The 12191-nt window shown below is 45.6% G+C and overlaps 1 protein-coding gene across 4 annotated transcripts in view; it reads left to right on the forward strand.

Moving 5' to 3' along the window:
* The window catches only part of LOC119337060, a 12727-nt gene extending 841 nt beyond the window's left edge, over positions 1–11886 (forward strand). The window contains exons 2-6 of one of the 4 annotated variants that reach the window (XM_037609163.1): positions 64–317; positions 8658–8717; positions 8798–9266; positions 10220–10273; positions 11177–11886. In XM_037609163.1, coding sequence (XP_037465060.1) covers positions 9096–9266; positions 10220–10273; positions 11177–11866 — 915 coding nt within the window. In that variant the 5' untranslated portion in view covers positions 64–317; positions 8658–8717; positions 8798–9095 and the 3' untranslated portion in view covers positions 11867–11886. Of the gene's footprint in view, positions 1–63; positions 318–7267; positions 7384–8657; positions 8718–8777; positions 9267–10219; positions 10274–11176 lie in introns of those variants that run through there. The other 3 variants (XM_037609162.1, XM_037609164.1, XM_037609165.1) reach the window with 3 other exon arrangements.
* Positions 11887–12191: the final 305 nt, after the last annotated feature.

Here is a 12191-nt window from a genome sequence, read left to right on the forward strand (position 1 = left end):
TCTCTCTCTCTAACCCACCCCCGTCTCTTCTCCTTCCCTCTCTGACCCCGTCTCCATGACCAGGGCGAGGCCATGGAAGGGCAACCAACTACAGCAGCGAGGAGAGGAGAAAGGGAGTAGCCTGACGGCCGTCTTCCACCTCCGCCTACGCCCTCGCCCTGCACCTCCACCTACGCCCCCGCCGGAAATAGTACAATGGCCAAGGAAATAGGCAGGATGTGCCGCTTCCCGGATGGACATGGACATGCTTCTCCAACTCTGCTTCTTCCTGGGTCGCCATGGAAGGTACTCCATGTTATGCTCTGCTATGCTCCATGGTATGCTTGCTGCAACTTACTGATGCATAATTTAGTCAAGATAAAACTGTAGAAATCTCAAACTTTAACATGGATTGAATAATGTTTGTGCATAATTCAGTCAAATTCAGTTAAGGATTTTGTTAGGATTGTTACTGGATCATCCATGGACTGAATAATTCAGTCAAATTCAGCTAAGACAATTTAGTCAAATTCAGCTAAGATCATTCATGGAATTGTTCTTGCAATCAATCACGAGCTTCATTCATTCGTTCATTCAGAGGGATAATTGTTTACAACCTGTGCAGGTTGTCCATTTTTTGTTTTGTTAGCATCACTCAGTCATCCACCATTGCTCTTTCCTTGTCCTACCTTTTTGTTGTGAATTCTACAAGTTGTGCTTGCTCTAAATTGCAGTAGGAAGAACTTGCTTTAACAGAATTTGCTTGCAGCAGCAGTAGCTTGCAATTTTGCTTGCTTGCACTGCTTGTAGTGCAGTGCACTTCTTGAGTAGTTCCCCCTACAGACTCTGTAGCAAGTGCAGTAGTGTCCTCTCTCCCTCTCTTCTTTTTCAATACAGTAGGAGCATTCTATTATCTACTTTAACTATAACTTTGACTGAAACATTTTTCTATTAATTAAAATAAATTCAAACCTTTTCCTTTAATTAACTTAAACCTTTTAATTTACTCCTCCAGTAGTAATTAACTGAAACCTTTTGTGTTAACTCAAATTAACTAAAATTTTTTTGTTAATAAAAATAAACTGAAGCCTTTTCCTTTAATTAAGTTAAATCTTTTCAGTTAAGGAGTACTCCTCCAGTAGTATTGGTCACTCAGGAGTAGTTATATCTGTCATTCAGGAGTACTGTTAATTAGGGAGGAGTAAAATTAACTTGTGGTTGCAGTATAAGGCTAGCTAGATGAGTAGTATCGGTATACAGTTAGGATTAGGTTGTTTATTTAGTGAGATGAGGATTAAACCTTTCCTGATCCATCTGCCAATCCTGACCAAATTTTGAATTGTACACACCCACAATGCATTTCAACAAAGCAAAACACAATGGCAGAATCATACAGATTTATGCAAGGTAACCTGACATAAAAGTCAGTACTCTACAATGGTGACACTCATACTGATGTACCATTTGTAAAAATCGAATGCAAAGCTTGGCCTGAATCTTTTTGCAAATAGCTTAAGGTTGATGTTTCTAATCCTGTACATGGTACTTTGGAATCACCTTCTACATTGAATTTTGAGGCCTGAAATTGATGTTTAAGAACGTGTTAGAAATTAAGGACAGCTGCATGCTAAATCTTATCACAGAGGTACAGAAAAAAGCAGATCAACAGATTATGTTCCTTTTCTTCATATCGAAGTATCTGTCGCCTAGAAAAACTCATCCTTTAATAGTTGAGATAGTAGAGATATTAGAAGATCACTGATGGCTTCACTCAGCTTGGGTTCTTCATTAATTATCAGATACATAGTTCCTTATCCATGTATTTCTAACAAGAGATTCTATGCAATTGAAGTTTAAGTCAGTTTTTATATTGCTATATATGATATTAGATCCCGCGGGTTATTACCATATTAAAAAACATATGCATTAGAAAGAAATACGACACCTTAGTATTTTTGTTCTTTTTTAGCAAGTCACTGTATAAACATCTTCCTCCTGCATCTGTTTGAAATTTCACGCTATCTCTTGTTATTTCCAGCTTAAACAGGTATAGGACGGGCAGATGAGAAATGAACATACTTTACCTTGACTTGCTATAATTTGATCCGGCGACTTCATGTGCTAAGGACTTCCTTGTACACTATGTTCTTCATGGTCGTTAATAAGGGCTCAGATCTTGTTCGCTTCTTTGAATTCTTGCTTTCTTCCTTACCCTTGCCCTTACCCTTGCCATTGTCCTTGATGGCGAGAATCTTAATGTTCCTCTTCGCTGTGGCTCTAGACAATGCGACGTAGAGCTGACCGTGAGAGAAAACCGGGTCCGGTAGGTACACCCCGACAATTGGGATGGTCTGCCCTTGCGCCTTGTTGATTGTCATGGCAAAGCTGAGCCTAATAGGGAACTGCTTCCTCTTGAACTTGAAAGGGAATATATCGTCATCGGATGGGCAGAGAGGTATCCGAGGAAGGAACACCCTCCTACCAGCATGTTGTCCTAGCACGATTTCTGCATCAATGGCGTTCCTCTGAAAACCCCGGACCACAAGCCTTGTGCCGTTACACAACCCATTAGCTGGATCAATGTTTCTCAATAGTATAACGGGGCAATTTATCTTTAGTTTGAGTGCATGCGGAGGCAGCCCGTTGGGAGTCAGGTTATTAAGGAATTCGGGGGCATAGTAGCCGTGTGGATCATCCTCTACACTATCAAAACTGTGGTAGATCTTATCTTCGCCCTGGAAGCGCTCTATCATGCTCGTATTTATATTATCAACGTTGTCGTTCTTGGTGGAGAGGATCGCTCGAGATGTCATGTAATTTGGATCAACCATGTTGTCGTCCAGTGCAGGAAATACATGGTCGATTAGCTTCTCTAGGTCAGCGCCGTCTCCTGTTGGCGGCACACAAATATCTTCGGGGAGCCTTATGTTGCCTTCCTCGTCAGTTTCCTCGGTCCCATTACCTACCCGTAGCAAGTAATCTGCGAACCACGGGTTGTTATGCGCCCTCATGTTGGTGACGAGCCTTAGCTGGCGCATTCCCTTCCAAAGGTACGAACTCCGCAGGGTCGCATCGATTATCTAACCCCGTGACCCTTTCCTGACGACTGGAAGCACCTTCCTGAAGTCCCCACCGAACACGACTGTCTTTCCCCCGAATGGTCGGTCCCGTCGGCCCATGATGTCCCGCATGCTATTGTCTAGTGCCTCAACCGCTTACCGCTTCGTCATGGTGGCCTCGTCCCATAGGATGAGTGAAGCCATGTGCAGGAGCTTGGCCGTCCTACTTTGCTTCATGAAGCTGCACGACCCCCCATCTTCAATGTTGAGTGGGATCTTGAACCTCGAGTGGGCTGTCCTTCCTCCAGGCATGATGGAAGCCGCGACGCCTGACGTCGCTGTAGCTAGCGCGATCTTGCCCTCGCCTCGAACCTTTGCGAGAAGTGACCTGTATAGGAAGGTCTTCCCGGTGCCTCCCGGGCCATCGACAAAGAATACACCACCATCACCAGCATCAAGTGCTGCCAGTATCTCGTCGTATGCAAGCCTCTGCTCAGGGTTTAGCGAGGACGCCAAATCAGTGTCGTTTGCATCAACCTCGATGGCGAACTCCTCGGTGACTTCTCTGGCCTCACCTCGAGTAGTTTCATAGGTCTCGTCGATGTCCGGAAGAGGGAACAACGCTATGTCTTTGCCCATGGACTGTAGCATGCCCCTGATGTCAAGCAACACCATCTGCTCCACTTCCTTTGAGCACGCGTGTGTTCTATGGTAGTCATCAGACATCGCGTCTAGGTGCCTATCCCATAGACCGCACATGTCACCTGGCTCGCAGAATACCAAGATAGTTGCAAAGAGCCTCCTGAGTGAGGCTGGCATCACGAACTGTGTTGACTTTGTAAGACACTTGTCAAGCGTGTTGTCAGCCTCAATGAGGCCCAATCTCTCGGCAGCCTCACGGAAGCTATCACATAGCACTCTGTCCACGGTCCGCAGGTCCTCGAAGGATGTCTTGCCTGGTACGTGGTTAAACAGCACTCGCAGAAAGTACCGCTCCCCTCGGCTGGATGGGCTGACACGATTCGACCTACTTGGTGCTGCTTTTCTCTCGGCCTCCAGTATTTCTGTCTCTGCCATGTGAAACTTCCCGGAAAGTCCTTGTACAGGATATCCCGAGCCCACACATGCTGCTGATTAGCGAGGAAATACTCGGTCAGCATTGACTTAGATGCAGTATCACGGGCGACGACATCGGTCAGGTCCTCTCCTGCTTTGAACGTGACACTATTCATATTAGGGAGATGAAGTGGCAACTGTAGGACCGACGGGAAACTCTCACAAAGGTTGAAGCCGAATATCCTCCACATCGCCTCTGGTGGAGTAACCCATCTTGCATCAACGTACCTTTTAATCTCGTCTACAACCCCGTTGTCGTCAGGCTGGTCAATGCTGAATGAAGCTCGATCGTGACCCTTGTATACGTATTTGTAAAGGTACTTGACGGCCTTGATGCTGGAGCACACCTCGACATTTATGTGGCAGTTGAACATCCGCAATAGATAAGGGTTGTAAGGCACGACCCATCTATCATCCAGCATTTGACGACGGACCTTAGCCTGACGACCATCGTCTCGCCGTCGATAAACCGGGTATGAATCCTTCCCCTGTAAGGTGTTCTGGTTGAATGGTCGTGGGTACTTGCTCTTGCACTTCAAGTCTTGCATGCAAACATTTTTGGGATTAAGATTGCCACATGGGCTGTGCATCATATGCTTCACGACCATGGCATAGAGCTCTGGATACTTATGCCTGTCCGGGAGCTCTGCAGATATGACGCGGTCATACTGCTCTGGCACCACGAGTTTATAATTTGAATTCATGATCAGCAGGAAGTGTGCATGGGGGAGGCCCCTCTTCTGGAACTCGACGACATACACATGCGCTACCACAACACCAAGGATGTGCTTTTTGAACATCTCTTTCATGGTCTCCAGCTTGGCCCTGAACACGCGTGCGACAAGATCTAGTCGGTCCTGGGGTGTCTGGCCAGGAAGCAGCTCATTTAGTATCTCCTCCCAGCTAGGATTGCATGTCATAGTCAAAAAGATGTCAAGCTTCCCATATGTCTGCACCAGTGCCATGGCGTCCATCTGCCTCCGCTTCATGCCTCGGTTGCTTCCTTGATGCGTCCCTGGCAGCACGATCCTCTTCCCAACAGCGCTCGCTCGCATCTCCCCAACCGCGATGCTATCCACAAGGCCTTGGTATAGATCGGCACCTATCTCTCTCTGGTGGTCCCTGATCCACTTCAGCCTACATCCCTCAATCTTGATGAACATGTCGACACCCCATTGCTGAAATAGGCGTGCTCCGTGTAGTATGGGGTTGAATATCGCAGGGCGCGTCTGTAGCCGGTAACAGTAGTAGTCCCTGACAGAGACACACAACCGGTCGTTCCCCTCTGTGGAAAGACGTGAAAGAAGAAGGTTAGGTGCCATATGGAAGGATAGAGAACTTTTTCTGGCATATAAGCATACCAACCAGGCGCACCTGAATCGTTATCACGGTTTCCTCTTGGTTGTTGTGCAACCTCCCAAGGGACATTGTGCTTAGGGATATTTGGATGCCAACCAAGCTCCCCCCTTGGAAAAAAGAGGGGATATGAGAGCGGGTCATAACAGCCATCTGTGGCATGTATACTATACTTCTCGTTGTTGTCCCCATAGAGTGTAATGCTGCGGTTGAACCTATTTGCAAGATCGCTTCCCTCGACCCAAATCGCAGCCACCTCGGATGACACGGGTCTGTTATATCTTCGTTGGTCTAGCTTCTGGTCAATGTTGAGGTCTATCCGGTACTCCTCGAGGTTTTGCTTGTGGGCACCCAAACTCCTAAACTGCTGGGAGTAGGGGTTTTCCCTAAGGACGTCCACTAACTTGTTGACAACGTGCTGGTCCAATTGCTTGATGGCCTCCTTGCGATGGTTTAAGCTGGGATCGTCGTCGTAGAAGTACAACTACAAATGTTCAGGGCGAGATCTTGGACCGAACGAGTGCACCTTGTGGTACATAGTGCCATGTGCCTGAAACGTGTACACCCCGGACTTCATGTTTGTGTAGTTGTTGTCTAGGCTGACGCCAAGGGTAGTGAAGGCGAAGTGCCCGTTGAAGAACCGAATGCTCTCTCGGAAATGCTGAGAGTCTGCATCCGCGCTTGACCATAACCTCATCAGCTCTGGGATAGGCTTGGGTTCAGCTAGCTCAATCTCCCCGTTCCGACAGCAGAAGCCGTTAGTCTCGTACTGGAACTTCTTGGCCTTGCAATGGTCGCAGTTTGCCGCGTGCTTCAGGATGTGCGTGCTGTCTGGGATGTTCGAGTAGACATAGTCGAAAGGATCTAGGTCGATAGATCCCGTGTTGGAGGATCCTACGAGCTCATCAAGGTTCGTGCTATCAGTGTCGGATGCTGGAAGCATTGTGGAGATATAACAAGTCACGATGGGATGCACATCATAAACCAATAATATAGAGGGACGGGCAGCGAAAGACGCCTCAGAGTACCTTGACCGCCAAATAGGTAGTACTCATCATCCATGAGGTCACCGGAAAGTCCATTATCGCCCATGATGCCGCTAAGGAAGGCGTCCATGTCAGCTACAACATTGTTGAGCCGGTAAGTAATGGTTTAGTGTGAGTGGTCACCGGGAGGGGAGTAAAGGTGAGAGGGTTACCATTGGTCCCGACGGTGTAAGACGGCGTGCTCGACGAAGGGGAGGAAGCCGGTGAAGCAGCTCCTGTGGGCGGTGTTTCTGAGCTTGTTGCTGCTCTGTAAACATGCAAGGTACTTGGGTGTGGAGACCTCCGCTTAGCTGCAAAGCTTGCATTACGACGATCAAGCAACGCTGACCTCTCACCTTCTACTATGCTTTTCTTGTGCACTCTTCGTTTTCCGGCACTCCCTTGAATGTTCTTTACCGCCATAGCTTGTTTGTGAGCTCGCTCGTGAGCCCTATGTTGTGCTCTGGTCTCCTGGCTCTGCTCATGGGCTTGATTCTGGTTTTCATGTATTCGCTGATCATTGGTTTGCTGCGAGGCATTTATGAGTTCATCGGGGGCCTCATTATCATCCAGGGTACGACTAAGGTACTCGCCTGCACGGTTGAGGAGCTGGTAAATACTGGTCCAACTCACATGGACATAACAAGTAGAGTAAAGATGGGAGGATTACCGTCAGATTCGAAGCTGTAACCAGCCTTACTCGCTAACTGGGGGGACGGAGCTGAAGCGGCGGGGTCTCTGGCATGAGTAGTCGACATCAGGTTGGGCGTAGCTAAGGCAGCTGCATCTGGGCGCGGCATTGCGATGGATTCAGCGCAAGGGATGTTGCGCCTCGCCGCGAGTATTGCATTGCGTTGAGCTAGCATCTTTTGTTTCTCCTTGGGTGGTATGTTCTGCACACGTGCTCTTTGGCGGGCGTTTGTCTCTTGCTTCTCCTCGTCTGTCATATTTTGGTATGCCACCGTTCTGCAGTAATTCCTCTCTTGATTCTCCTCGACTGGCATATTTTGGTAGGACGCCCTTCTGCAGCTGTTTCTCTCTTGCTTGTCCTCGACCATCATATTTTGGTAGGCCGCCCTTCTAAGGGTGTTACTTTGTTGCTTCTCCTCTGGTGTCATCCGTTGCCTGGCTTCTCTCTGACGGGCATTCCTCTCCTCGTCTGTTTTCTTCTTCCTAGCTGCTCTGCGGTGTGCATTGATTGTCTCCTTCTCTTCAGGTGTTAGTCTATCCCGCCGTGCTCTATATTGTTCTCGCCTTTTCTGTTTTTTGTCATATGTAATGATTGCATTTGAAGTAGTGTGTTCAAGACCAGTGTGTGAGGTGCTGAGTCCAACCTCTATATCTGAACCGATATTATGCTCAATGCTGCTTTGTGTTCCTTGAAGTGATACACGGTGATCATAGTAAGTGGCTTCACGAGAGTGATTTCCTGAAAAACCATTTTGTGGACCACTTAGGTTAACAAATGTATAAAGGCAAGCTGAAAAAATTTCATGTGTAAGGTCGATACCGATTGACGTTTGCACATGTTGTACTGGCTGAAAGGCTGTGAGATTGCCGGCTATGGGAACCATCATAGTCACATGTGTGTGCACATTATCATCATCGTCGGAAGACGAAACACTGTAGTCAGTGGTGTCCGTTTGTTCACGTATGAAGAAACCAGATGGTGGCCGGGGTGTATTGGTGGGTTGTGATCTTGGTGTCCTCTCATAATCAACAACTGATAAAATTAAGCTAGGCTAAGTTCTGAAAGCTTATTGAAGACCTTATGTTGAGACATGTGAGTGGCATACACATACCTCTTTTCCCTTTATCATACAGATGCCCTCTGTCCTGTGACATCTCTATGTCTTATAGATTTATGTTCTTATTACCTGCATTCTTTTGCATTACAAAAATGATTAGATGGTTACTATAATTATGACGATATTAGCAATATAGATTGGGGGAATAAGTGCTATTCTGAAACGTTCTGCAGTTGCTGTGATTTCTTTGCATTGGGTGTACTTGCTGGAAAGCAGTGTTGGTTTTGTAAAGGATCTATATGTTTTCATGCATGAATTTCACTTCAGTTAATCAGAAAACGGTGTTGTTCTAACTTTTACTTTTAACATATCAGGACAACTCAGCCGAGAACTTTAAAAGAGCAAACAAGATTCTGGCTTTGGAGTCTGAGCTGGTAATTTCTGATTATTTTCGCTTGAATGTGTAAAGTTTTGTCTTTCTTTTCTTCGATCACATGTCCTTTTTTATATTTAGGTCCACATATGGGATGGCTCTGGGCGAACAACCTTCATATTGATGAATGAATGGAACCGTATGCCAAGATCCTCGGTCTTCTGACCAGGAGGTCATATCTTCTCAATCAAATTTGCCATTCTATTGCCTATGCTTAATTTCTTGCATAAGATTGTTATAAATTAATTGTATAGTTGTGTTGGTCATAGTCTTTTATCTCCTAGCTACTTCTTAAGGCTTTTGTACTGCATTACTACTAATTAGCCAAATTAATCCCCATTACTGTTATTTCCTCCTGCAACATCGTAATTCAATTTGAATGCGGAGCACTGGAATGCGGAGTACAATTCTATTACTCAAGTCCAGAGGATCTCGTCAGCTTACACTGAACCTGTATATTTCTTTGGTAAAAAAAAGAGGATGTCCTGCTTTTCTTTGGACAGTACAATTCTATTACTCAAGTCCAGAGGATGATGTATCTGGACAGTGGGTGCGTAATACAGTGCCAAATCTGTTTGCTTTGCCTGATATAATAAACCTTATTTTCAGTCTTCAGATTATCCACCTGGTCTTCTATTTAGCTATATGGTTGTTGCAAGAGTCTTTCAAGAGTCTGGCCTTGCCGGCTTTACGCACCACACAATTTTACCACGGTCCTGTTAAGTCCCGTGACTTCAGATTATCCACACAATTCTGTTTGTTTCCCCTTGTGTGATGAAAACACAAGAGGCGGCTTATGCTATCATAAGTTCAGAACAGGCAACTCTAATCTATTACTAATACTGCTACTAATGCACTCATAATATTCAGTGGAAGGACAGGCAAAGAGTTTGTTTGCATTCTTTTTGCTTGATCTCTTGGATTACATATTACGCATATAATAACATGCTTGTGTAAGTTCTTCTGTTTTTGCAATTTATTTCAGCTTTCTATTTGTGAAAGTGCTCATTTGCATATGCCAAAAGAACCAGAATGTGCTTGCTCACGTAGTCACATCAGTCATCTGATCGATGGCATGCTTGCAATCAGCAGAAAATGCTTACTTTACCCGCAAAAAAATGCTTATTTACTTAGGACCTTGTTGACTGCGAGCTCAACAACCATGGTGGATATGCTGTATGTATGTAGCAGAGATGCAGAACTATAGGTACAAGCAGACACCACATACTGAAATTCAAAACTGTGTAATGCTCAGTGTAAACAATCCGGTTATGTAGAGTTTTGATTTAAGTTTTTCTTTGTCCGTTGAGAAGACTTATCTACCGACTGATGTAGCTGGCACTATAATCTCTCGCTCAAAAGATGTTGAGAAAATGCAAAAACAGTTATGATGGCTGAAATACATCTAATGGGATCATTCAACATCCAATTTACCGAATATTTGACATAGAAAGGACATCGTATGTCACTATGCATGTGCCAATTTTCGTGTCGTTTGTGCAGTTGAAGACAAGGGCTACCAATGGAGAAAGAGTGCACATGGTGGCCGAGAGGGAGGTAATGAAAGAAAATGTTTATGTTTATAGCTAATTGGTGAAAAACTAAACATATGTTATGTTTGGATGCATTTGACAAATAGAATAAGTGATGCACACATACTGAGGTTATTGGGCATCAAGGGAGAAGATATTGTAAGCTTGGTGGTTGTTAAGTTGCAGTTGGAAATTTAATGTGGGCAGTAGCATTGCTAATCTATCTATATATCACAATGGGGTCATTGTTAAACACTAATAGCAAGTGTGACACGATGGCACAACAACAAAAAAAATGCACTTGGGAGGCTAGGAGGATCCGGACCTGGGAGAGAAAGTAAATGGGAGCGAGACCGCAATGTTCTGGGATGGTGTGAGTGCTCCAGGTGACCGAGCAATATGACATCCACGGTAGGTGTTGCTATAGAAGATCGGGTAGGAAGGCGCGACAGAGAAGGCTAAATATGGAAAAATAGGCGAGAGCTCACCATTATTTTCTTTTCTTTGTACTTTTTACCACATGATGCAACTTCTATAGGGCTCAGATGCTTTCCTTCTCAGAGAAATCCACTTGCATTTTACAAATCTGTATACTGTCCTGCCCAGAACTTGCATGACATTACAATTTTGCTATTTGATCGTTTTTTTTGCGTGGTTTGATCGTTGTTTGTTAGCATCCACATAGAGCCATATAGAGGTTTTGGATATATCACTTTATTGCTACCTATCTGCATTTTTCCCGATAGTTTCAGTAATTTTAGATGAACACCAAGTTCTAAGTTATAACTTATATATGCAACTATAGTCAGACTCCAGATCCTTTATGGTTTTGCTTGTCTCCTCTGCTATATGGATTACCTTCTTAGAGAAGGGAGAACACACTGGTTTGGAATTCTTCCTGTCATAAACTTCTATTTGAAAATTGCAGTTACTGTCAGACCATGGTGAGGATGGTGGCAGGAGGATGTACCTGCGGCGTGAGGAGATGGGTGCAGGAACAGCCGGCGCGCGGAGGTGGCTGGTTCCGACGGCCCTGGTGAGCAACACCATGAGACGGGAGCAGAGGCTGCACCATGAGAAGGGAGCAGAGGTTGCTGGTTCCGGCGGCAGCAGAGGCCGCAGCTCACCCACCTGGCGTGAGAACGACGTGGCCGAACTGGTTCCATTCCGGCGGATGTGGCCGGAGGGCGAGTATGGGTCCAGCGAGAGGAAAAACTGGCTTCCTGGCAACGTGGCCGGACTGGTTCCGTTCCGGCGGATGTGGCCGGAAGGCGAGTATGGGTCCAGCGAGAGAAAAACTGGCGTTCCTGGCGACGAACTGGCGTTCCTAGCGACGTGCGATGGAGCTGTCGCACTTGTTTCTTTGTTTGGTTTGGCTCGGGCGTGTCTTTTTTTTGGTTTGGCATGGACGTGGTTTTCTTTTTTGGTCAATGCATGGAGTGGACGTCGTTCGTGGATTGAGACTGTTTTTCTTCGGCCGGTTCGTGATCGTGGGCTGAGTTGGTGGCGATGTATCTCGTTCATGGGCCGTGTTAGCAACAGGATGCGATCGAGGGTGGGGCTGCGGTCGAACCATCACGACGACGACTGCAGATCCTCCTTTAATAGTAGAGATTAGATAGGATCCACAATTAATCCATCCCTATGCCTACACTTTTTATTATTTTCTCTCTCTTTAAGTCGCTTTTGTTCTTGGCAATTGCTGGGAATGACTAATTTTGTTATTATTCTGCAATTTGCACTATAATCCATCCAACGCATCTGCTATAAATAAATTCTCTAGAGCGAGTATTTGTTTCCAGGTGTGGTTGAATTGACAAACTCCTAAGAGCTTACTAGTTAATGTGTACGGGCAATGCACGTTAATTGGAAGTATATTAAGTGCATGCAGATAATAAGTAAGATATGATTTGTGTGTTATTATGTGATTAGCACTATATTTG

Source organism: Triticum dicoccoides, chromosome 7B (assembly GCF_002162155.2).
Source record: "Triticum dicoccoides isolate Atlit2015 ecotype Zavitan chromosome 7B, WEW_v2.0, whole genome shotgun sequence".
Classification (NCBI taxonomy): Eukaryota; Viridiplantae; Streptophyta; class Magnoliopsida; order Poales; family Poaceae; genus Triticum; species Triticum dicoccoides.